This window comes from Harmonia axyridis, chromosome 3 (genome assembly GCF_914767665.1).
Source record: "Harmonia axyridis chromosome 3, icHarAxyr1.1, whole genome shotgun sequence".
In the NCBI taxonomy this organism is placed as follows: domain Eukaryota; kingdom Metazoa; phylum Arthropoda; class Insecta; order Coleoptera; family Coccinellidae; genus Harmonia; species Harmonia axyridis.
In genome coordinates, this window is record NC_059503.1 from 23,896,806 (window position 1) to 23,923,498 (window position 26,693).

The 26,693-nt window shown below is 32.9% G+C and overlaps 3 protein-coding genes across 7 annotated transcripts; 1 reads left to right on the forward strand and 2 right to left on the reverse strand.

Moving 5' to 3' along the window:
* The first annotated feature begins 75 nt into the window (after positions 1-75).
* On the forward strand, positions 76-15,049 carry LOC123676267 (cAMP and cAMP-inhibited cGMP 3',5'-cyclic phosphodiesterase 10A-like). Of its 4 annotated transcripts, XM_045612064.1 has the most exons (11): positions 87-495; positions 751-954; positions 2,746-3,026; positions 6,894-7,209; positions 7,654-7,784; positions 7,896-8,008; positions 9,946-10,183; positions 10,266-10,421; positions 13,476-13,734; positions 14,335-14,521; positions 14,728-15,049. In XM_045612064.1, exons 1-11 carry the CDS (start codon positions 237-239, stop codon positions 14,801-14,803), a joined length of 2,220 nt encoding a protein of 739 aa, XP_045468020.1. In that variant the 5' UTR covers positions 87-236; the 3' UTR covers positions 14,804-15,049. The 4 variants fall into 4 exon arrangements, 2 of the variants coding, with proteins under 2 accessions (XP_045468021.1, XP_045468020.1); XR_006746888.1 differs by lacking the exons at positions 13,476-13,734; positions 14,728-15,049 and adding an exon at positions 14,104-14,278 and having other exon boundaries at positions 76-495; positions 14,335-14,476; XR_006746889.1 differs by lacking the exons at positions 13,476-13,734; positions 14,728-15,049 and adding an exon at positions 14,104-14,278 and having other exon boundaries at positions 76-495; positions 14,318-14,456.
* Positions 15,050-15,448: 399 nt separating this feature from the next.
* On the reverse strand, positions 15,449-16,417 carry LOC123676273 (sorting nexin-12). The gene is made up of 3 exons (XM_045612076.1): positions 16,037-16,417; positions 15,760-15,980; positions 15,449-15,679 (listed from the first exon to the last, which is right to left on the reverse strand). The coding sequence occupies exons 1-3, from the start codon at positions 16,211-16,213 to the stop codon at positions 15,574-15,576; spliced, it is 504 nt and encodes a 167-aa protein (XP_045468032.1). The 5' UTR covers positions 16,214-16,417; the 3' UTR covers positions 15,449-15,573.
* A 1,166-nt stretch (positions 16,418-17,583) lies between these two features.
* On the reverse strand, positions 17,584-26,595 carry LOC123675234. 2 transcript variants are annotated; one of them, XM_045610572.1, is made up of 6 exons: positions 26,167-26,595; positions 25,929-26,113; positions 20,854-21,535; positions 20,389-20,730; positions 19,404-19,527; positions 17,584-19,294 (listed from the first exon to the last, which is right to left on the reverse strand). In XM_045610572.1, exons 1-6 carry the CDS (start codon positions 26,272-26,274, stop codon positions 18,597-18,599), a joined length of 2,139 nt encoding a protein of 712 aa, XP_045466528.1. In that variant the 5' UTR covers positions 26,275-26,595; the 3' UTR covers positions 17,584-18,596. The 2 variants fall into 2 exon arrangements, with proteins under 2 accessions (XP_045466528.1, XP_045466527.1); XM_045610571.1 differs by having other exon boundaries at positions 20,389-21,535.
* Positions 26,596-26,693: the final 98 nt, after the last annotated feature.

The window sequence follows — 26,693 nt, forward strand, 5'->3', positions numbered from 1 at the left end:
TTGTATTCGATAAATTAAAATTTTCGATATTTAGGTTATTCTGAGGACTGTGTGATGTATTGCAATATTGGATTTGAACGAAATTCGTTTAAATTTACAATTAATTAGTTAAGTAATATTTAATAGATAATTTCATTGCATATTCTTGATTTTAAGACGAAATTTGTATTTCGGATAAAATTCCGATGTGATTTCAAAAAAATTGTCACATGTCATTTAGATATTCCTAATAGGATATGTTGAGAAAGAAATACGCAAGATTGTTTCCACAAACATTTTCTAGAAAGAAAGTTATTGCACCATACAATAGCAAAATTATAAAGAAACAGAGAGCGTCAACTCAAGAAGAGAATAGGACAGATTACATCAGAAGATACACTAGTGAAAGCAGTATAAGTTTGAATGATTTGAACGATTTTTCATGCAATAATCCTGATTTACACGTATTATTACTAGATGCTGGGCAAACTTTGAAAATGACCACACGTGCAATAGGTAAATTTCCTTGTAATTGAAGAATATAATTACATTCGTGTTCAAAGTTGGAAAAAGTATAATAATATTATCATCACTATAGCTTTAAAAGATAGCATGTTTCTCATAAAGTCTTGCTAAGTGAAATAAATTATTCATTATAAGTAAGTTATTTAGTTGAATCTTCTTGAATTTACAAACAAGCAATATCATACTCATTCCAGTTAGCATATGAGTTTAGAATTAGTTGAGAAAAAAATGATCATTTGAATTCAGGTTTATCAGTGTACATTGTCGAAGTAGGATCTGGTTGGATGTATCTCCTGACAGGGCAACAGTTGATAATAGTACCTTCCCATTATCGTTTTCAAATAGAAGAAGGTAAAACCATTGCTGCTCATGTGGCATTCAACAGAGAATATGTTTTGGTGGAGGATATTAAGGATGATAGAAGGTTCTCTAGAGGAAGTGGATTCCACAGTGAGTTGCATTCACACAGTATCTTCAGAAATTAATTTTATATTTCGTTTATTTTTGTTGCACATATGGGCACATCCTCTGATTTACGGTGGTTTTCACAGTGGACTCTGAAATGTGAAGCTATTGGTTAGAAAGAAAGGGAGAGTTCAATATGAAGATGTCTAAAAAGTCTATGACAATAAGTAAAGACCAATATGCAGCAAACTAGCAGGGCCGTCGCTAGGGGGGAGGCAGGGTAAGCGGTCGCCTAGGGCGGCAAAATTCAAGGGCGGCATTTCAAGCTTGATCAACAAAAACCACATGTGTAGAAATTCAATGTACCGAATGAAATTCAATTCGGTCAGCAACAACAGGAAGGAATACCGAAAAATTTAATTAACATCAAAATCAAAAACCATTAAAGGTGTCGCATTATGCATTATACTCATAAATAATAAATATCCAGATATCACGTAATCCCCTCATAGTGGTGTTTACGAGTTATTCACGCTGAAAAACACATGCACGCATCAGGCGGGTCGGCGTTCGCTTTGCTAAACGTTGCCGAATTTTATTGCCACTTGGGGCGGCTTCTAGATTATTTTTCTTTTCAATTCTCCGATCAGAATGTTCATTTTCCAGGATGGAATACAAAATACACGAGAAATGATTCTATCTAACCATTTCTAACTTATCCTTCTCAAAAAATATAAGAAGTTTCATTATTTCATACCACATTCCATTATATTCAAGTTTCTCATTTTTATATCAAATTAACTAGTGGTGGGCGTGCGCGCATTTGAATTCAAAATAATGATTCATCCGCATAATCCGATTGTTTTATTCAATAACCTTAAAAAAAATATTCAAACTTTTTAGAAAGTCAAAACTAAGCAACTAAATCTATGGATACAAATTCATCAATTAAATCAAAATCCCCTCCGCTCGTTTGTTTATAAAAAACCCAAACCTGCAAGGGTGCAGACTTGTATTTTTGCCGGGGCGGCAGAAACGCTAGAGCATTATTTTTCAGCATTCTGTAGAGTTAGCTTCTGTAAGGGAGGCATTTTGGCTAGCGACGGCCCTGCAAACTAGCAAGAAACTATCGAATAATAGAACAAGCTATTAACTTCAACCATTTAGGAATTAAATCATCAAGTAATAGGAACGAGGAAACACGCATAAAGAAGCTAGGAGGGTCGCCAGAATCTTCGCAAGCTTGCGTGATGTTATATGGCGCAACAAATTCATGTCAAAATCTCAAGCGAAGTGCGTACATACAAAACAGATATACCTACGCCCCATAAATTAGAGAGGATAAACAACTCCGAACAATAGAGATGAAATCCTAAGAACAATATCTACCTAAACTTTTTTTTTGCGTAATGGAGGGAAATCCACCTTATGGACACCCAACAAACCTAGACAAGCGTGAAACTCCTTCATATCATTTTGTTAATTTTTTTTAAATCAGTCGAAGAGTCATTACTCCAATCACTCGAACACATAAATGATGATAACACAGTTTGATGTTTAACCAATCTGTTACTCAACCGGAAATTTTGAAGCCAGATGTTTCTATTGCTTCGAAACCTTTTCCGAGTAGCATAGGTAATTGTATATTTCTTATGACCGAGCAATCCCAGCATCCGTCGGCTACTTGGTCTGCTTCAGGAATTGTATTTTGTAGGACCATGATGATTTTTGTTCCACAATGACACTTGATACAAAGAAATAATAATATTACTGCAGCACCAGAGCTGCGCTCGTGCGTTCCATTGATGTATATAGAATTAAATCTTGTTTTTTCAGACGATATTGCCGAGTCTATCTTGTGTGTGCCAGTTGTGACTCCAGACGGCGATTGTTTCGCTGTCTTCGAGTTGGTTAGGTCTGAATACGATGAACCCTTCTCAAAGGAGGATCTCAAAATTGTTATTGTACTTACTGGATGGATGGGAGCGGCAATACATCAAAATTTGCAGAGAGTTGCCATGACTAAGCAGGAAATTTTGCACGACCAGTTATTGCATATAACTAAGTCTTACTACACTGGCAGTATTACTACCACCAAGATGATAACTGAGTTAGTTGTGAGTTTCATCTCCAAGAATCGATTAATGTAATAACTAAGAGTGTAAGCCTATATCTATTTGTATTGCAATTAAGTCAAGATGTGGAAGCCTCCACTACTTCTTTAAGCGTTTTCTTTTTACTAACATCGTAATTGTGATATTTTCGTCGTATTTTTTTCATGAAGGGGGGGAGTCAAGAATGCAGTCTCCAATTAAAAACAAATTGGTAAAGGGCTTAACCTGGATACCAGCGGACAGGTTGCCATTATTTCCATCTCGTAGTCAAGTGGATTGCAGGGCATTTTTTGAAAAAGATCTTTAAAAGAAGAGTAGTATTGTGAAAGTGTTCCTTCTCGTAAAGAAACTGGGCAACAGCGATCTGCCATATCAAAAATATTGTTGATTTAACTTCAAAACTTAACTTGAGCGCCATAACAAAAAATGCGGAAATCAATGGAAAAGAGAACAATGCCATTGAAATCCAAGAAGGCTCATCCCTTCAAAAGTCGCCACTTCAAGAGTAAGTGAGCTCACCTGTGTTTTAAACATCTTATAGTCTTCAACCTAATCGGCCTAGTATGCAAGCATTTCGTACAATTACTGATTTCAATAATCTGGATTTAAAATCATCAACAAGACAAAGAAGTGTGCATATCGAAAAGAATGTTGCTACTGTAGCGTGGAGTGTTGAAGAAGATGCCGAAATGTTGATACGTCGCCGTTCTCAACTTGTTGCTTTTGTCCTTCGACTACATGGAATATTTTACATAAGGATCTCGTCTTAACGTGCCTATAAAATACAGTTCTTGAATGAATTAAAGCCAAATGACCTTCGTTTAAGTAGCATTTTTGCTAATTGGGCGAATTTGTAACTGGACGAAGATGAGAATTTTTACCGAGGAATTGTGTGATGGAGTTCATTTCTGGTTAAATTACTTAAAAGCAATCTCCGAGCCATTACATCGATTAAAATTGACTGTTTGGTGCGGTTCACCTGTTGGTGGCATCATCTGTCCTTATTTATTTCGAAATGAGGAACGAGCAGCGGTTCCGTAGAATGGAGAGCGCTATCGAGCCATGTTGACTAGTTTCCAAAAATTAATCAGCAAAACACCGAAGACATTTGGTCCCAACAAGACTTGTCATACAGCGCGCTTAATCAATTTATTGAAAAATAAATTTGGTGACAACTTTATTTCTAGAAGTGGTCCTGTTAACTGACCACCTAGTTCGTGCGACTTAACTACTCTCGATAACTTTTTATGGGGCTTTGTTAAGTCATTGGTGCCGACAAACCAGGAACTCTTGAAACACAGCCAGATTGACTGGAAAAAGTAGTGAAAAATTAGATTGCATTTTACTATTTAGATAGAACGCAAAGTAAACATTTGTGCTCGATCCCGAATACAAGAGAGATGGAAGTTTTGTGTCGCCAATCACAATCGCGCTAGCGGAACCCATAGGCGTGCAGAATCCTGATTTATTGTTGAATGTTTTATCAGGAAACCTTTATTCATAATTCCACAATAGCTGAATCATTAAACTAAAAAAAAAATGACATTTTTGAAGCACGAAAGAATTTTCATAAATAAATCACATTGTAAACTATTTTTGAGCATCAAATGATAATTTCGAAATAAATCAAATTATGTCATGCTACTGCTATAGTGTCCCTTCAGTCAAGGAGCGACGAATGTTAGAATCAAAACAAATGCATCAGTTATAAGGCGATTTCCGTTCCTCTTATGTATTGAATTAATGTTCTAAGGACTGCTCGAATGAACTATGTGAATCGTAGCCGCGGCGGGCATAATATGCCGGAAATCATATTTGAAAAATAAATGCCATGAAATTATCTATCAGATTAGAATGTGAAATATTCATTCCAACTATATTTCTGACTTGTATTATTAAAACACCCATTACAAAGCAAGACATGAAGATTTCGGGAATTTCACGTTTGTACATGCGAAACGCGCACTGTTTCAATCTAAGCATTAAAAACCTTCTTTATGTATTTTACAAGGTTTTTTTTTGATTCACTCTTGAAATCAGGGACTGCATTTGAGCCCGTACTTGCTAACAAGACAAGGGGAAACATACAATCTACATATTCATGAAATGATTTTCGTCTAAAAATGGGGTGCTACGTATGAATATTGATCATAAACTACGCCTTAGTGTTTAAAAACCTTCGCTCAGAGGCTATTTTTATGTCACACCATGTAAAAAAGGCTTTATGACCTATATAATTACTTTTATAAATGATTATCATGTTACATTTTGTATTATATCGTATAATAGTTATTTATGCAACAAGTGCAAAAAGTGAATGTTTATTGCACTCGACGAGGCCGTTAGGCTGAGTTGGACAACACGTCGAGTGCAATAAACAATTTTTGCACGAGTTGCATACAACATTTTTTCTACGTTCATGCAAAAAGCAAAAAATGATTTATTGAGGTGCGGCACTAGGTGTAGGAAAATGAAAAGCGCAACTTGAATACTTTATTATTAATATCGATTTGCATTGAAACAGGAACTAATACGTTACGAACAATTTAACTCAAACTTTATTTTTACCCTCAATGTTGAAAGTGAATGAACAATTGGTGCAATTTTCAATATGAATATTTCGTAGTGAAGTACTTTTATATCCACTTCTTGATTTGTTACTGCTGTAACGTACTAGTACTTGGTAACTGTACATCTTTATTTCCTTCAGGCTGAAATATTTGTTTTGCAACACTGAGTTTGTTTGCATGTGATTCCTCTACGTATCCCTCCACTACTGTCGACGATTTCCATCAACACGTTGAAGTAGAATGACAGATGAGTGCAATAAAAACTTTATTGCACTAGTGCAATAAAGAACTTCTTTTTCCACTAAATATAGTTCAATAAAGTTTTGCTTTTTGCATAAATGTAAAAAAAATGAATTATCCATACACTGTGTCCGTAAAGTACCTATGGAACAAATTCATTTTTAGCTGAACAGACCATTTTAAGAAATAATCCTGAAACACGTCGGTTTTTGATTTTAATTTACCGTAATTTGAAATAATACTCTAATATACAGGGTGAATTAATTACTTTCAAGTAATGACGTCACCGTCATTTTTTTAAAATTGAACACCGGTTGTTAGCTTGTATCCTCTTGCTGTATTCTTCAAATCTTCTATTATATCGTCCATTATTATGTTGAATAATTGGGGACTCAAGGAATCTCCTTGCCTTATTCCTGTTGGTGTTGGTATTTCTTTTGTGAGACCGTTGTTTGTCATAATCCTAGTGGATGTTTCATGATTTAGTTCCCCCACAATCCTTAAAATATCACTGGGAACATGTTTCTTCTTCATGATACGAGTGACATCTCTCAGTTGGACGCGATCAAAAGCCTTCGTCAGGTCTATGAAACACATGTACATGGGATTGTTGTACTCTATGGACTTTTCTATTAGCTGTCGGATTATATATATATGGCGTCCAGCGTTGATCGGTTTTTACTAAACCCCTGCTGCTCTTCAGAGATGTCCATGTGCCGCTGTATCATATCCGTCAGAATCCTGGTAAACAGCTTCATAGTAGAATCCAGCAAGGTGATTCCCCTCTAGTTTTCGGGTTTCTTTTTGTCCCCCTTCTTGAAAATGGGTATTGTTACACTCTTCTTCCATTCCTCTGGAACCTTTCCTGTGTTGAGTATTTTGTTGAAGAAAGATCTTAATTCGTTGCCAAGTACGGGCCCTCCATACTTAAGGAGTTCATTTGGTTTAGCTATAATAATGAATTTGTTCCATACTTTACGGACACAGTGTATATCAAAAATTCGTTCATTTATACGGAAATTAATTCGAAAAACATCTCATTTAATGATTTTCTGATGAGGCTCTAGCGAAAGAAACTGTAGACGTTCATAGAGGCTCCTTTTACGTTATCGACAAATCCAAGGATGAATTAACAGCTGATGTCTATGAAGAAGGTTTGGACGAGTACAACTATCAACTTATTAAGAAAAACCTTCCGATCAAGCCCTTGCGAAGAGATAGGGGTGTTGTGACAATAGTTGCAAAATCTGGTTTAACGATCAAAGTGAAAGATCCTGCCAGAGATCCCAGGATAAGCAAAGAACCTGAATTGAAAAGTGGCATACCTATTAGGTCTCTGCTGTGCATGCCCATAACTGGTCATGGAGGTCTTGTTGGTAGGTTCAGATTTAGCCTTAACGAAATTGTTTTGTTGATGAACCCTATATTGGCCTATACCAAAATATTCTCGTCGTGGTGTTGCAAAATCCATATTTTTTCACAAATCTGGTTTCCCTAGAATAATTAAGCCACACGCTATTCTATTTGCACTGTAAAATTAAAATCATTATTTCATAGATATTTTATCCATTGTAAAAATTGCTAAAAAATATTTGAGAAGAAATCAATAACCATGTAAACAAACTAAAAAAGAACTCAGCGCCCGTAAACAGACTTTGCACAGTTTCCGGTAGGTACTTTTTTGGCTGAATTTATTGGGTATTTTCAAGAATACCTATACTATACTCCCAACCGAGCTCCCAACGCTTCTCAACTGCTGAGATCTACCATATCTTTGCTTTCATCATTTTGCGGAAAGAATTAATGAGTATAATTTTTAGGAATAGTTAAACTACTTAACAAAAGGTATGGATACTTCACGAAAAATGATGAAGCTATTATGAAAATTTTCGGAATTTACGCTTCCTGCTGCTTACAATATAATACTCTGAAGCAGCGTGCAAAAAAGTTGGTGAGTTCCATTCATATTTCTTATTATAACCCTGAACTTTCAAAAATATAAAAATTATCTCTAGAAAATGAAATTTTAAGAAAAGTTCTCTGAAAGTTTCTTCATTTTTAGGATCTGATCAACATAATTCATGACAGGATATTGAATTTGCTGTTGATTCCATGTAGGCATGAACAATATCATGCTAAACGAGTGAATGTTGTTGCACCTTCTGGTTTCTTAGAGTGAGTAATCTTATCAATACATATAACTTGGTAAAAAATGGACAAGTTTTATACTTTGACTCAACTAAATGACCTTACAAAAGCATATGACAATGCACCCATAACTAAGTCTAGGATGTGCTAGAACAAACATCAACAGTACCAAACCTCCAGTGGGTGTTAAAATTAAGATTTAATTAAGGAGGTTTCCTTTCTCATGCGACCTAATGGTCTTTTGTGTCATCCATCATCATCATAACGTTATTGACAGCTCGCCTTCCAGTTCCAGAGTTCTAATGAACCCCAATATATAATTCCTCACTTCTACAAATTTCGTGTCCAAAGCAGGTTTTGCGTTGGCTAGCGATGGCGAGGCATTCCGTCACCAGGTGATCCGGAGTTTCTTCCTCCTCCCCACAGAATCTGCACTCGTCATTTTCTGTTAGATCCATTCTCATGGGGTGTTTCCTAAGGCGACAATGCCCTGTGAGGAATCCAGTGAGGAGATGTAGCATATTTTCACTAAAATCCAGATACTTCTTGGATCTCGTAGAGTCAAAGTTTCGAAGAAACTTTTTGGAGTGATCCAAACCAGGAAGATTCCGCCAGAGTATTTCTCTTTCGGTTTCTTCCTTCTCCTGAAACTCTTTCTTGTAGGTACATATTTGTCTACGCCACAGAAAGGTTCTCCTTTTCTGACAAGTGTGTTGGCCTCTTCATTCCCTCTAATTCCTGAGTGGCTGGGAACCCAGATTAAAAAGACCTTGCCTATTTCATTGAGTTTTCTTCGGCACTCCAATACCATCTTAGAATCGATGATATGTGAGCTCAGTGCTTTGATTGCAGCCTGATCCAGTGGGTGGTATTTGCAGGAAATTGTACCATCGACAGTCTTACAATACACTTAAATATCCAGAGGGTGTTACTCTTGATATTTTGGTGTATTGTAGGAGGGTCGATCGTACAATTTCCTACAAATACCTTCTGTATAAAGTGAAAGGAAAGAACCCACCGAACATATATAGTGTACAATTATCTGCATCAGTAGTACACTTGGGTAAGCAAGCTTTTGAACCTCTCGATGTGACTAGGAAAGCTCCAAGGAAATTTTTAAATTTGTAACTATGATTAATGATCTAGGAAAATGAATGATTGATAATAGATCAACTTAGGCGGAATTCTGAAAAGCTGTACCCCGAAATAATCATCCCCAGCTCTAATTATAATACCCTTGAAATCCTTTTTGCAAGTTCATCTCCTTCAATCTCACCAGTCAATTTACTGGCCCTAGCCAGACTTTTTATGTAATTGCGGTGCTCTAAGGTCAGTTTATTTTTATAAACGAGAGGTTTTCTGACCCAGCTTCATGAATAACCGCCATTTGAGCCTATATACAAGCCACGAAGCTTATGAGTGGAGTTCAGGACAGAAAGAATGTGGAACTTAAAAGGGGAGGCCTATGTCCCGGGGTGGACTATGAGAGCCAGCTGCTTATTATGATGACACTCCTATACCACTGACCCCTTTGAATTTGATCCATCTGCGAACCATATGGATGACCAGTTGATTCACGAAATACTATGACGGTCACAAATGATCGTTAAAATAATTTTTCAAAATCATATTGTCGTCATTATATTCAAAGGTTTGAACATGAGGTTAGAATACAATTGATTCAGTCATTATCACTTGAAATATTTCTAAAAAATGCATCTTTAGGAGGGGACTCACAGGTGTTTAAATTTCATGGTAATAGCTCCCTTATAGTTTTTGAGAAAAGCTATGGACACGTCGGTTGTAAATTTTTTTTATATTATATTTATGGATTCTACACGCAAGCATATTATATAATACTTTTTTGGACGATTCCAAGGTAGATTATTTGAAATAATGAAAATACACCTGCATTTCTTAAATTGTTCCGAAATGTTGCTTCATTAACAGTATTTTTGATTTAGTTTCAGGTGGTACATACCTGAGGGAATTTTCAATCATGCACCTTATTTGGCCACACATATGATCCGAGATCTTATAGGTACTAGCGACATCGACTATAATAATATGACGAACTTCATGTTGGTGGTGAGGAAGTTGTATAGAAATAATCCTTATCATAACTTCGAGCATGCATTCAACTTCATGCACAGCATGTACAACATTTTGAAGAGGAATGCTCATATATTCTCCCCGATGGAGGTATATACTTTCAATATCTACTTCACTTTTTTGAGGAGGTACCTCAACCATAGAAACACAAACTTCTATTTTTTCTTTTCAGATCAAAGCTCTCCTCATTGCTGCAATTTGTCATGATATAGACCATGGTGGATGTACAAATAACTATTTGATTCTCACCAACGATGTTATATATCAGCTGTATCACGATGCGCCTTGGGAAAATTATCATTATATTGTTTCTGCTAGGATAATTCAGGTACCTTCATTAAATATTCAAAAATTCCATACAAGTACTTTCTGCAATTGCAGCTAATTTTGTCTTTGTAAATTTGTCTAATAATCAAGGTGAAAATCTCTGAGTATTCGGAAAAACTTCAATTAAAACGCAGAAAAATATAACAGAACAATATAATGCTGCAGGGCCCGCAGGATCCTAAAAATGTAATAGAATATCTATATATTATTGCATTTCCATTTGGCGAATATTGGCAAACATGGCAGTAGGTATCAGCAAATATTTGTCTCGATAGAATACCTAGATATCAAATGCGATGAGGGACAGATATATAACATTTAGTTAAATAAATCCCTATACCGGGTGGTTTAAAAGTCTGGAAACGGTGAATTTATTTCGCGCACAGGTGGCAAATCGAAATATTGATACTGGGGTCTTTAGTAATTTCTCTCGAGGAATCGATGAGCCCATCAGATTTTGAACCCAAAAGGGCCTTATACGAGATATGAAGCCCAACTTTGAAATTTCAAATGCGAACACCCATCTTTTTTTATAGCAGATTCGAATTTAACGGGAAATTTTACATCCGAATTGGTTGAAAACAAATTTTTTTCGTCCTTTTTTGGGCCCTAGGTAGCGTTTTTTGTTCAAAAATCCTGGGGCGTTCATTCAGATCAGGATGCAAAAATTCATATATATTCTGATACTGAGGTCCTTAGTTATTTTTCTCATTGAATCGATTGAGCCCATCAGATTTTGGGTACATATAAGCAGGGCCCCCGCAAGGGACATCAACGCCCGCGTGCGGAACATATTTTTGCGCCCCTTAAAGGGGGGAGGTGGAGAAAAGCACTGCTGGATAATCGGATTTTGTTTTGTTTTGTTAAGAATTTAGTGTAGAATGGTTGAAAATCTATCAGCAACCTTCATTGCCTTAAGAACTTTATGGTGTTAGTTGTAACATAATACATCTTAAATGTGTTTCAAAACTTAAGCTGTATTCTTCTATAAATTATTCATAAAGGCATAAACATTTAATAAGGATCAATACAGAAATTGAATGGATGTTTTTCTAGATTTGGCTGTTCAAATTTTTTTATAAAATCAATCAAACAATTTTATCGAGTATCTCTTGCTCTATATCTAAGATTGCCAATCCAGAAAATCTTTCTTATGACATGGTAGACTTCAAATAGTTTTCAATCATTTTTAATTTAGTGAATGATCTCTCACCAGAAGCAACCGACACAGGTAATGTGAGAAGGATTCTTGAGGCAATACTAAGATTCGGTAGAGAAGAAGTGAGATAATTTTCAAAAATATATTGTAGAATTTCAAGAGGATTTTCGCTTCAGATAATGAAAACAATCTTAGGGCTTTTATCTCGTTGAATAAATCATTTTGTTTTACGTCAGCCTCTTTTTTTTCCTGATCAGTTAGCTCTTGTTGAAGAGCATGACAGCATTTTAATAGATATTTATCATTTAATTCAAGAATATCACAAATAAAACAAAAAACGTTATCGTAATCAGATATCATATCAAATCTACTATTTAAGGAACTTAGTGTTTGATCAATTATTTTCAAAAAGAAATTTATTTTAAAAGCGATTTTTGGATCTTGAGGTGCCTCATCCGTCTGTTTATAATCGAACAATTTTGGTTTATACTTTCGTCTTACAGTATATAATAGAGAAAAACCTTGATCTATCTCAAGAGCAGCCGCTAGTTTTCCAGCTTTCGCAAGTTTTTCCTCGAGAACATTATCATCCCTATAATTTTTGAAATGATCAACTAAATTCTTCATAGTTTTGGCACACTTTAATGTCAATCGCTACACTTTGCATCATTTTACTTTTTTATAACATTCCAATCTTTTTGTGAATGAAGAGAAATAGATATAAAGTTCTTGTTCAATATCAAAAGAGTCCACTGTTTCATTTGAAACCTTAGCAGCATTTTCAGTTAAATTTAAGCTGTGTGCAGCACTTGGCACAAAAAATGCCCTAAGATTAGCATCGAGTATGAGTTTTTGTAAAGCAATATCTGGCTATTTCATACCGATTGCGACGTTCGGAAACTTTTATAAATTACAAGAAAGAAGTTTAGAAAAAAAAATTGTTAAAAAAATTTGAAGGAATCTTTTTCGAAAACCTTTGGTCCATCGGTTCTTCATGCGGTCTATAAGAGGTTTTAGCGCCCTTTTAGAGTGGCGCCCGCGCGGTTGCGGGGGCCCTGCATATAAGAGCCTTATACGAGATAAGAGCCTCAACTTTTAAATTTCAAATGCAAACCCATCTTTTTTATAGCAGTTTCAAAGTTGGACCTCTTATCTTCTCCACATCTTTTCCTTACGATTGTGAATATAGCCAGTAAACTTCCATAAAATATAAATTTAAACGTATAAGTCAAATCCTTATTCCTTATATTTCAAAATAAACAGATAGTAGTGAATTAACTACTATATCTTATATTAATAATCGAACTCTGATCAGAGTTTGAATAAAATTAGGTTACTCTATTCGTCAACATATGATATTGGCAAATAGAAAAAATAGAGTAAAATGACTGCAACTATTTTTCAGATATACCTAGTTATTTAAAAATATCTCTGTAGGTATTGTGAGATATAGTTTTGACGAAAAGAGTTTCATTAATTGTTTTTCTCCTATATGGGAGCGGACATTCACCTCCTCCCTTCACTCCCCCATAGATACGCCCTTTGCTTTGAGAAAGATATAGGTAATTAGTTTTATCAGTATTCAACCTTCGAAACTGACGAACTATAATTAATTTTTTTTTAAGTATAATCAGTTAAAGAATCGATAAAGACGAAACTATATTATCAAAGTGTATGAAAACAACAAAGATGTGCTACACAATGATCTCTATTCATTAACTGAAGATGCTATAGGTCAACACTCAACAGATTACGTTTGATTAAGTGCGGTCGGCTATGGATCAGTTCAACTTTTAATGATGGACAGAATCGTTTCTTTTGATGAATTATCTCAACTCCAAGAATTTATCAATATTGTAATAACGGCAATTTATTCGATATAGTTTTTTTTTCCAGATATATGATCTATTCAAATATAATAGTCGAAATCAGAAAATATTTCTGAATGAAGTAAAGGAAGCCATTCTTTCCACTGACCTTCAACAGCACTTCAGAAACAGGAAAACGCTTTTCACCGTAGTAAACGACCAATTATTTGACTTTTCGAATACTATACATCGGAGTTTGATGAAAGGCTTGATGATGACCGTTTGCGATTTATCAGCGCAATGTAAACCTTTTCATATCGCGAGAAGGATCACCGAGAACGTTTATCGTAAGTCTCTGATCTGAATGGTATTGAAAGCGTGAACTGCATCACTACATATTTTAATACAATAAAGTACCAGGAATTAGTAAATTAAACGCAAAATATATGTATCTATTATTTATCCTAATTCCATTAATCGCCTTCAAGTAGGTAGTCTCTTTTCGAAACAATACTTACCTACGACAAAGAATAATCCAATCAAATCGATTTTCAATCTCCTTTTGAGAAATCGCCTTCTGCACTTTCAAAAAGAGCAAAAGGTCGGTCAAGCCATATTAGGGGAATATGGTTCTTTTCGATAAGATTTATTGAAATTTTGTGCAGAAGTGGTGCAAAGATCATGAGTTTTCTTTCCACAAATCTTCTTCCTTTCAGCATTCTGGCACGAGGATTTTCCATTTGCACTGCAAAATTACAGAAACGTTTTCTGTTGTTTTTATCCAATGTAAAAATGATGGATGCACTGTAAACTAAATGACAGATGACTTCCGCGTGAGTATAGACGCCAGTAGCTTAGCGACGAAATTATTTAATTTTTGATTAATTCCCGGTACTTTCTTGACAATTTATTATTAACTATTTCTCTTAGTATTGTGACTTTTGCAGGAGAGTTTTATGATCAAGGAGATCGTGAAAAGAATATGGGTATTGTACCATTATCAATGATGGATAGAGAAAAAGAAAATCTAATACCAGAAGATCAGATTCATTTCATTTCTGTAATTGTATCACCAGCAACAGAGCTACTCAGGTCTCTTATGCCTAACACTGTTGATCTGAATAAAGAGTGCAGGTAATATACATATAGCTTTTAGTGGTTTACTTGATTTTCCTTTTTACAAAGTAAACTTTAAAATAATTTTTAATGGCTAATACTTCATTGAAAAGAGAGAACTTTTCCTATATTTGAAGAATTAATCATAAAATGTGAAATTAGCTGATAGTGGTTCAAAACTGTTAATCATATAGGCTTACATAATTAATTTTTTGGACTTTCAGGAATCTCCAGTCTTCTTGGCAAGATATACTAGATTCTAGGGACAGAAAATCTAGGAAAAAAAAGCTTTCTGATTGAATTAATAAGGGATAAATATATTTTTATGTCCATATATTCAAATATTCCTTATGGTTCAGAGGAATATAATTCTTTAACACAACTCTTATTTCAAGTTTTCATATACAAAATGGAACAATGAAAAGAGGTGAAAAGTGATATAAATAAATTTATTAGAGTAATACAACATGAAATCTGGATCTATACCTTAAATATATTTTACAATTATTATAATAAAGCAAGGAATAGAATATATCCCAAAAATAATGATTTTTTCATACTATACTAGAATATTTTATTATTGATTTTATCCAAATAATTATATAACGTTGTTTGAAATAAAATATTAATTTCCTTCAAATATTCTCTATTGAGATTCAATATTTTCAAAGGCAATGTGTATAAATATAGAATATCGTGCCTGAAATAACTTTTCAACAAATTCAGACTGAGTTTTTATAACAGTAAATTGAAAACGAGAATAAATATTGAAGCAAATTGATTTCATGAGCAAATGAATTGTAATTAAAATTAATAATTGTAGTGCTGATGATTGCTTTAATAGATGTTTTATACACTATATGTCCAAATTCCAATAACCTCTTTGTGTAAATACAGTAAGTATAAACAAACTTTTTTCACAAAACATGAAAAATAGACAATTCATTCAATTATTACTTATAATTGCCAACAGACGATATTACACTAATTCAGTAACCTATTACTTTCAAACCAAGATTTTATAGTGAAATCAGCAAACAAAATGATTTGAATCATTATGTGTCTTGTTTTTACGTATTGCGAATTTTACCAGGAACATAATTTTTGTCAATTTGTTGTTCTTGTAAGAACATATGTAAACAACGTTCATTTTGGGCAAGTGGGTGTCCAGCAATCCTGGAGAAAAAAGAAATATAGTCCTTCAAGTCATGAATATAGTAAAGTACAAAAGTAAATACACAAACTAAAAAACTCACTTATTGATGAATACTTCTAATCCTTTTCTGCGTTCCTCAATAAAATCTTCCTCAAAGATACCATCATCCCCTCTGAACGGTAACTGTCTTTTCCATGCTTTACCAGGTAATGGAGGCACTACAATTTTACTATCCCGCTCTAATTCATTCCTAAGCCATTCAAAATCACTATATCTTCGTCTCACACTAGATTCTTTTATTTTAAATACAGGTAAATTGGTCTAGAAACGAAAAAATTTTTATATAATTCAATTACGAAGGGGGTGGATAAACTTACTCTCATTTTTACTTCATAATCTGTGAACCTTTTTTTGCCAACTCCAATTGTAGTAACAGGATCGACCACATCAATTTCTAGAAAATTTGCAGGTGCTGCATACGCATCGTCTAATGTTTGTTTCTTTACATTCAATCTTCTAGTAGCATCTACAGTTGCATCTGACTCAGCCATCATGATTTTTTTGAAGCAAAGTACGTTAGGGGCAAGAATGAAAGTGGAACTCAGTGCGCAAAGTTCTTTCAATTACCGCACTTCTAACTGAACACTTTCCAAGAGAAAAAAAGCATTCCAAATTGTTAACTCATCAGTCTGAAAAATTCGGTTTTCACTTCGACAAAACACAAACGACAGGGAGACAGCAATAACCATTTGACATATGACAATAGACTTCTATGACATATGTTATTGTAGTTCCCATGTTTAGATTAAATTACGAAAGGTTTCCATAGTCCTAATTCCAATATGAACTTAATTATTGCTTTCTAGTCTACCGAAGGTAGTGAAAGCATTGCAATCGCTTTTCAAAAAAATATATTTCAGACGATCTTTAACAAGTTTGGTTTTCTGTCTGTCGGTATGTGTGTCCGCACATCCTTATTACAGTTTCATCTTTTACTATTCTTATTCGATTTCAATGAAGTTTGGAATGGGCTTTGAGCTTGGGTCTTAGATAATTCCACATAAAATACAGTTTTTTCAGATGAAGATTGGTCGGTATTTCTATATTTCAAGTTCTGTTAGTCTGAATTGTAAGAAAATTGGTAATGATGTTTAGGTTCTGGTAATAACTAAGAAAGCATTTTCGTGAAAATTTCAGCTCTTTCGGTTGGACAGAACGACTATTGCTCACGTGCAAAATCCGGGATTCCAATCTTTTACGCTCTGAGCAATAATAATTAGTCCTGTAAAAGTTTGATGTTGGAGAAATTTATAATGTTTAGTATTTTTTAAATTTGTAACCTTTTGGATAGTAACTACCGACTCAAATATTTCATAAAAAATCCCAATACTTTGAATTGTTACATAATTCAGATTATTATTCGAAAATAATTTATAAAGGTGAAAGAAAAAAATGACTGTTGATTTTTGCCAGGGTTAAGCAGACGCCCAAATGTAGACAATACAACATCTCTGATAATATCACGAAGCATGTCAGCAAACATCAGTTATTGCACTACCGAGAGAGGTACTGTTTAAGCGTCTTATTTCAATGCTAGACTTTTGTGAAAAATCTTTATCCTCCTTAGGTCTTTCTATTCAAGAGTTATCGTGTTTGCAGAAATATTTTAATATATTCGTCATCAACGAGTTGAACCTTATCATTTGAAACCAATATTGAAAAATACAGACATTGTGGTGAAATTATATAGCGCTTTTGAACGGTAAAGAGCGCTCAAAAAATATGATATTCTACTTTTTAATTTTATTTCATTATTCATTCATATTGATATACTCTCATATAAGCTTGCCGTTTTTACTTTAAGAACTAAGAAGAATTCAGCAAAATAAGTTGATATCAACGGTCATGTAATTAAAAAAATATATCACCACTTAAATTTTAATAGAAAAATTCTGTTTACAAAAATTAACTCCAAGACAGAATTCGTGAATCTCCTCTGGAGGTTATAGTACTATTATTCTAAAACGAATATAATACAACACTGGTATATGTACACTTATGTTATGTAATGAAACATTTAATGATGAAAATTCATGGCCTAGTAAGTGAAGAAAAAAATCATCATTTTATTTTAACTCAGAAAAAATACTCAACTAAAATGAACAGAGTTTAAAATACATAATTGTTCTTTCAAATTCAGAAGTTTGATGAAGAAAATTAATACTCCACCAAACTATGATAAAATATGTGAATTATTAAAAAATAATAACAGAAATACTGATATATATCAGTAACCTTAAATTTCATAATATTAAAGGACATTCGGTCGCCATTTAATTTTGTACTTTGGGAATTTTTTACATAGTACTCATTTATCACAGTGCATCTTGCATAAAATAATATTGACTACTATTTGATAGTCTCGAATAAAATTTTTTGAAGAAAAAATTATATAAACCATCCTTGAATATGAATTTTTGAAAATATGAAACAAATCACTAGTATTACAAGATTTAAAAATGTCATCTAATAAGATGAGAATATTTCATTTTCAAGTACTTGTAAGTTATATTAATTTCTTTTTTAATATTATTTACACTGTTTCAACACATCATCATAAAAACATTAAAGCTTTATTAGGAAATACTTTTTCCTCAGCTTATCGAAAAATTTGTTAATAAATTTTCAGTTAAATTAAGCTTCGTTCATATTCCAATTGAATGATTGCAAGAGTTGAGACTCATTCTTCGATTTATCGGAACGAGATTTCATCCTGAAATTTTATAGCAAATAATAGATTTCTTAAACTTGCATTTGATGCCACTTTTCAATTATTCAATCGTATATATTTTACTGGAAATGAATAAATAAAATGTATTATTTGAAAACAACAACAGTAATAAAAATAATCTATAAACTCTTAAATATACTCTGTTCTTATTTGTTACGCTTACTACCACTGAATTCACCAGAACTACTTGGAAATGAACGTTTTTTCATCTTGCGCATATTATCTAAATGTCTATGATAATCTTGTTCGGATGGAGCCATGTAGTCTTTCAGACGATCATAGTACCGTTCTTTAGTAATCAATTTCAACTGAAATGTTTCATTTGATAATTTACCACTTTGCACACCCTGAATTTCTATATTACAAGTGTTTGCCAACTGTAATGCAGAAATGAAATATCGTGTAACTTCAGCAGCTGATTTGCCTTTAACTATATTCTTGAATTTTTGGGGATGCCCCTCTTGGAAATTCTCCATTATATTCGAACCATATTCGTGAATATCAAAATCTGTTGATTTCATATCTTTGAATTTTTCAGACATATATTGCTTCCAGTCATAAACTCGTTGATACAAAGGTTTTCCTTCTTCCTCTTCATGATTTTCTGATACATTAAGCTCATGATGCAATGATTCCTGTGGTGTTTGATCATTCAATTCGAGAACAGGTGAATTAATATCAGAAACATATGTAGTATCTTCATTATCTTGAAAGTGAGACTCATAACCACTATCTTGTGTACATAGTATAGGATGGTCAGATAGTTGTGATGCATCTTCTATTCCTATTCTACTGCTAGAATCTATAGGATCATCAAATTTCAACTCTGGTAATTCCACCATCCCTGAAATCAAGAAATTTCTTTATTACTTCCATTTAAATTGTGAGCAATAATTTCTAAATTTTTTGATGATTATAATCATTTGTACCGAATTTAACCAATCAATACTGACCTTCTCCTTCTTCAGGTTGATAATGAGTTGCAAAAAATGTATTAAATTTTTCTAAATCTACGGTAATGCCCGTTACTAATTTTTTAAGGGCTGCTTTGGATAATTTTCTTCTCTTTTCTGGAATCTGAAATATTAGAAGTTGATAAATCATCTAATCTATATCAAGTAACAGATTCCTACATACTACCAAATGAGATTATTTCACATTTCCTCTAAAGTATATTTGTCATTTAAGATTTTTTTTAATTGTAGAGTAATGAAAAAAAATGGAAAAATAATCGTAATCTGCATATACCAATAAAAATTAAAAGAAACCAGTTGCTTTTCTACATATGCAAACAAAATTTTAATAAAATATTTGGAGTCTACATAGAGATTTTTTCTTTCTTTATACTTATTATAACTCCAAAGAGATCACAGATTACGGTTTTATAAAAATTTCAACCTAGTTGGATCTGTTGTCACGGAAATATTTAATTTTTCATTTCCATTCTTGAATATTTTTTGTTCTGATGGTGTGTTCACCTTCAAATTTTGCATGAAGCATCAAACTACTATTCTAAACCCTATATATTTCTCCTAATATTTTGGGGAATACTCTGCACAAAACAAGTGTTTAATCAATTAGGTGCATGCTTGTTGTTCTGTTATAGGAATGTATTATAATGATATAATGATTTTTGTAATTTTTATGTTTAAGTTGGGTAAATAAATAAACACTCAAATACAGGGTCAGTTTTAAGGTTACGATAATATTAGTTGATTTTTCATTTTTTTGAATTTTCTTTGGTTTTGGTAGGGTGATCAACATGAAATTCTGCAATTTCTGGAGATTGAAATTGTTATTTTATATCTAAATGTAACATTTCATTTCAATCAAATTAATGACTGTGAAGAATCAGAAACTTGTTGACATAAGAGATCAATATAGAAAAAGGGTAACATTCAAAAGGCGTTAGAGTAGTTTTCAACTGGAGGTACTTACTATATCATCATCTTCAATTATTTCCATTGTTTTTATTTTGATTCTAGATGATTTCCTTTTATAACCCATTTGTTTAGTTTTATTCAATAGTGAACAGTTATCGTTCAGAGACTTATTTTCTGATGACTCATTTCTATTTGAGTTTTCCACATCATAAAATGTATCTTCATGGATAGTGCACATCTCATCTTCATCTTGGGCTTTAACACCACAATTTGAACAATTCGATAATTTACCTGTAGAAGATATATTAATATCTGCGTCTTTATCTCCTATAATTTGAAGTGAAGAATCAATGATATGGCAATCAATATCAACTTTTCTCTCAGTGGAGAAGTTCTCCTGAAAATTTTCCGATTTAGAATCTTCTCCTTCACAGCAGTGGTAGAATGACTTTTTCAGTTCATCTATAGATAATCTAGACAATCTACTCAAATCATCAACCGACAATCTTAATAAATTTACCTGGCATTTTTTCACATAAATATTATCCAAGTCTGACATATCCAGTCTAGATACATAAGTAGAAGATATGCTTACTCTTCTTAATTTTTGTGGACTTTGCTTATTGAAGGACGAATTATCAAAATTTTTAACATACATATTTCTGTTTACAAAATATTGATCTTTATATTTTTCAATGTATTTTTCTACTTCTACAGAATGTTTTTCTAAATCTTCAAAACTCAAATGATTTTCTTTGAGAAAATTTGGAATCAAGTAAAGTTCACTATATAATTTGAATGGAAAATCAGAAAATCTTGGTTTATTAACTAGAAGTAACTCCTCTAATCTAATGACTGATTCCATTTTAGACGTGTGCACAACAAATTCATTTTCTTGGTCTTGATCGAAGATTGCATCTTCAATACTTCGAAATTGAATTTGTTTATCAGATAAGGTTCTATTACTCCTTGGAGTAGGTTGTATGTCCCATTTAAAAACCATTTTTTTATACCAGCCTGAGTATAATTTGGAATCTTTCTGATAATTAATGTGTTGAAAATCATCAATTTCCTTCCAATCTATAGGAAAACATTTTGATTTGCCTTTATCTTCATTACGAGATGTATCTATTTGTCTCCTCCTCCTTTTATATTTCCTTTCTCTTTCTTCTATTCTTTTAAGTTCAATTTCATTTTCTTCCCTGGAGAAAATGAATAATTTAATTATAGAATGAGCACATTGTTATAAACGCGTTCACTGCGGCACGTATCCCTGGGGGCTTGTGTTGTACCTTAAAGTTAGTGCGGCACCAAAAACATGAGTGGATTATTCCAGTGCGAAAACCATAAATAAGTTGTTTTTTCACCGATTTGAAAAATGCAAATAGCAATTGATTTCAACTAATGTTTCATTAGTTTGATGCGGCACATGCTAAACATATCGATTCTTGTTTCAACTGAGACTGAGACAAATCACACAAAAGAGGAACGTTTATTATGAAAAACTACTTGAAAAAAGAACGAAATGACTCAATGTTTGTTTCATCCTGCCTAGAAGTCGAATACCAAATAAATAAGTCAACTGAATTTCCTTTAGTCCCTGCATGGCACAGGCTACCGGAATCAAGTGCATCTGAGTCCTTAGGTAGATTATTACTTCCGAAATGATTTCCAACAGTTGGTACATTGAATATTTGATCACCTGTTCGTTAGATGGAGCTTGAAAAAAAAAATTTACACGCGTATCCCGGGGAGCATGTGCCGCACATAGATTGAAATGGGCAAAATCTATATTCGCAGTGAACGTGTTTAAAGGTTTTGTTCGTCTGATTATTATTAATATAAGTATATATATGCTTTTGAATTGTTTGTTTCAATGGATAGTGTTTTGATGACAAAATTCATATTTATTGACCTGGATGTTATTAGTACTGATTCAAAATTCATTTTATTATTTTAAGGAATTATGGAAATGCTGAAAAAATTGAAGGTTTTGATCAACCCAAGATTTAGCTATTGCCGAATACAGGGTAATTCAAGTTCGACTGCCTATTGAAATCTGAAAATTCGGAATATGACATTGTTCATGATGCTCTATTCAGCTAAAATATTTTCGAAGCTCCAGCACTTCCGGTTATACAAGAAATGAAAACAAATTTCAAAGAAATTTTTTTCATTTCATGTCTTAGATATTATCAAAATTTCCATTCTCAATAATTCCTTTCTAAAATTATTGCGTTAGTCCTTACAGTTTTCAAAATATTAAGAAAAAACCGAAAAAAATATAGAATTTCCTTAGTCACAATTACGTGAATTATTTTTACTGTGAATATCCTATGCGAGTACTCAATTCACATTCTCGAATTAGAATAATGTAGGAATATCGTGCATATCTTGAATTCGAGAAATATCATCACAGGGTGTTTTATTCGAGATTTTATGATTTTATGTTATACGTAGAGTAAATTTCATTCCATCTGTTTTCAGACAGACTTATAGAGCAATACTCTATGATCATAGAAATTTGAATGTCTTATTACTAAGATGCATAGAATACCTGGTGTGTTTACTGATTCGATTTTATTTCAGACTTTTTGAGAGACCCACCTGTTGCTTTGGTGGTCTGCTTCACCAGAGTGCTGTAAGGTGGCGCTCTTTAAAATTTTTCGAATTCCCGCATCTGCCTGGTGCCGTTTAAGAAGGAAATACTGATTTTAGACACTGCAAACATTCACAATAAATTAGAATTCAGTTCATATCGAATTTTTACTCAAATGAAAGGAATATAATGACAGACCATAGAATATAAAATATTATTGTTCTCTACTCAAAGTTCACGACAAGAGCGTAGAAATAGGGGGATACTGCCACTGGGGGTAATTCATAGACCTAATATCAATATGTGATATTAGGTCTATGGGGTAATTACACGGTGCTCCTAAATTGGAGAGACAAATGAAAATGACAGATTTCCGGATCATTTTAAGAAAAAAAGTCCTATAACATGAGTCCCCAAACATTTTGTTTTGAGATACATGTGTTGAAGTTCAAGTTATTTTCTCGTATAACCTTCCCTTCACAAGATATTTAATTTGAATTGGCCATAGATATTCCAGTTTAAAGTTTTCACTTTGTGATATGCTAATTTTGAATGCAAATCTACAGGGTGATATATTTTCTGGAAGGATGCCTGCTTCCTTCCTCCAAAACTATATTTTGGTGAATGGCTGTTAGTTTAGAAAAATGTAGAAAAAAAACTCTGGTCCAGTACTACACTTTTTGGTTTGTTATAGTTTTGTCGTATCTGCTATCGATTTCGAGAAAAATCTCTAGTAATCCTCAGGAAAATTCTATAATTATAAGTTTTGGTATTTATTTACCTAATCTGTAGCGAAGATTAATAAATATTTGATAAACTGTACGACACACTAGAAACAACCAGTATATTGAAAGCAAAGCCTTTGTGGGCTCATATTCACGAAACTTTTTTTTCTCAAAATTATCCAAGTAATTTCTCATTTTCCTTCGTAACTCTTATTTGAGACCAAGGTAAGAACAACCGAATTAGTAACAACAAAAATTATTTCGAGTAATTTGGTTCAAATTTCATTATCAAACTTCTTTTTCTAACATTACAGATATGAATAAAAGTTGTCGTCAAAAATTTTTTTTTCGATTATCCCTCCCCAAGAAAAAAAAGATCTACGCCCTTGGTTCACAAGAGTCGAGAATTGAGAGAAATGTCAAATGTAAACGATGTATGCGCCATCTGAAAAGCCCGCGATCCCTCGAAATCAAATAGGTATAAATCCGAAAAATCTCCCGGTTTGTCTGAAAGTTTTACAGGTATAAGTAGACACACCAGGTATTCTATGCATCTTACTTATTACTTTACGTGTGACAGGTGCTTTCATTATCAAAGCTAAACTAATTTGATTGCACTATTTCCGCTATTCAAATGACAAAATTCTGGATATACTCTTCTCTAATTCTATAGCAAATCCGTTCATTTTGGCACATCTTGTGGAACAAAATAGAATAGAACGGATTTATCTATTATCTGTCAAAATTGTGATACAGAAAACTGTTCTGCCAACCAACATTTTTCAATGCAAAAACCACTAAACGATATTTATGGAAATAATTCTATAATAAAAAAAATTAAAAAAAACTTATATATGTATGTATATATGGATATGTATAAATCAAAAGGCTGAAGGACCTTAGGTCGATGGCCATTTGTTTGTTTATGAACAATAAAGTACTGTTACTACTACTACTACTAATTCTATAATTTCAAATAAAATTCAGTGAATTAGAGAAAATAATGTATAATACTCGTACAGAAGGTTCCTTCTATCACTTATTCATTTTGAACTTGTGGAAGAATATCAATACCTTGTGCACTTGTATTATAAATAACTTATTATTATTATTGGTAGAACTCATCGATTATAAAATCAAAAATTTCCTCATCTTCATCATTTAAATGAGAAGATACATATCTTGAAAGGATGTTTCATACTTTGTCAATATCCATTTTACTTGAGTTCCTTCTTAAAAAAAAATCTGTACCATACGAGATAAAATCATGTAGCACTCCTGTGTGCCAAAATTGATGCATATTCTATACATACGGTAGAAGGTAGAATACATTTTATACTTCCAAAATATCTTCTCGGTAATTGGTGGTAAATGTGGATATTCCTGATTGAATGCTCGACAAGTCCTCAAATCAATTCTGTTGCATTCACCGTGGATATGGAATAGATCCAGAATTTCATTATTTGAATAACGGGGATTCATTTCGTGGAATTATAATCTACTAGCTTCAATAATGAATACACCTGTCACTTTGGAATAATTGCATATTTTAATTTCTATGATCATAGAATACTGCTTTGAAACGCACTCTAGAAACAGATTAAATGAAATTGACCCTACATATACATAAATTCATAAAATCTCGAATAACTCTTGAATTATTGAATTTGGGAGCATAATCATGTTTGGACACTACCCTTATTTTTCTCTGTAGAATCCAACGCAATCATAAAAATATAGGGTTCTAATTTTAAAATCGAAAGTTATGATCAAATTTTGTTCACTATTTTTGGCACAATATTTGAAACACCCTGTGATGATATTTCTCAAGTCCAAGATATGCACGATATTCCTACATCATTTTAGTTCGAGAAAGTGAATCTAGTATACGCATAGGATATTCACAGTAAAAATAATTCACGTAATTTAAACTAAGGAATTTCTTTATTTTTTTCGGTTTTTTCTTAATATTTTGAAAACTATAAGGACTAACGCAATAATTTTATGAAGGAGTAATTGAGAATAGAAATCTTGATGATATCTAAGACATAAAATGTAAAAATAGGTTTTGTTTGAAATTTTTTTTTTCATTTCTTGAATAACTGGAAGTGCTGGAGCTTTGAAAATAATTTTGCTAAATAGGGCATAATGAATAATGTCATATTCCAAATTTTCAGATTTCAAATAGGCCTCGTTCTCCAGAAACGTCTAATAGGCAGTCAAATTTGGAACACCCTGTATAGTGATATAAGCTGCCCTCTTAAAACTTACGATTTGAAGGATATCAAACGCTTTTGGAACTCATTTATCACATCCCATAGAAGATCCACTTTTTTGCTATATATTAATGACGAACTCTGTAAGAGGAGAGCAGCTTCTGCAAAATTGATTTTGAATAATCCATGTTTGAAAAAATCTTCTGATTCAATGAGAGATTGAAGAAATAAATCCAATATCTAAAAAAATATGAATAGGCAACCTTGTAGATGAACGTTTTTAAAAATTATACCTCTCCAAGGGAGTTATCCAAAGCGGGTCTTTTCTCTAACTGATTAAGTCTTAGAATCAATTTTCCTACTTTAGACGATTTGTCTATATATTCCTCTTCTTGTTCCATGATTTATCAACTACCACAAATCACAATGAAGAAAACAAGTATGTACTAGCTTAATTCTCCTGTTTTGTCTCAATAAATAATCCCCAAACGGTAATTATTATTCATATTTATAGTAATCGAGTCTTATATATTACAAATGGTAATTTTCTCAAAAATGTTTTATTGTACAAAAAACCGTAGACGCTTGGTTTAATGTTCACCATTTTCGATAACATAGCTACGACCACTCATTTCCGTCTCATAGCATCAAGCATCGTTGTTTATTTTTCATTTTGATTGAGATTGTACCATTTGACAATATTTCTTTGACATTCATCAATCTCATCTGTGTTCAATGAGTTGAGGTCATGGATAAAAAAATTATTTATATCTATGGTTGACATTAAGCTCACTTTACAGTTTTACAGACAGGAAAGTGA

Coding starts and splice junctions, on each gene's coding strand:
- LOC123676273 (XM_045612076.1), bottom strand. CDS start 16,213: ATGATGGCTGAGTCAGATGCAACTGTAGATGCTACTAGAAGATTGAAT. Junction 15,981..16,036: donor ATTATGAAGTAAAAATGAGA/GTAAGTTTATCC, acceptor TTTCGTTTCTAG/ACCAATTTACCTGTATTTAA. Junction 15,680..15,759: donor TTAGAAGTATTCATCAATAA/GTGAGTTTTTTA, acceptor TTTTTTCTCCAG/GATTGCTGGACACCCACTTG.
- LOC123676267 (XM_045612064.1), top strand. CDS start 237: ATGTTGAGAAAGAAATACGCAAGATTGTTTCCACAAACATTTTCTAGA. Junction 3,027..6,893: donor AGATGATAACTGAGTTAGTT/GTGAGTTTCATC, acceptor TTTTCTGATGAG/GCTCTAGCGAAAGAAACTGT. Junction 14,522..14,727: donor GATCTGAATAAAGAGTGCAG/GTAATATACATA, acceptor TTGGACTTTCAG/GAATCTCCAGTCTTCTTGGC.
- LOC123675234 (XM_045610571.1), bottom strand. CDS start 26,274: ATGGAACAAGAAGAGGAATATATAGACAAATCGTCTAAAGTAGGAAAA. Junction 26,114..26,166: donor TGGATAACTCCCTTGGAGAG/GTATAATTTTTA, acceptor ATATTTTTTTAG/ATATTGGATTTATTTCTTCA. Junction 19,528..20,388: donor TAATTGAAGATGATGATATA/GTAAGTACCTCC, acceptor CTAATATTTCAG/ATTCCAGAAAAGAGAAGAAA.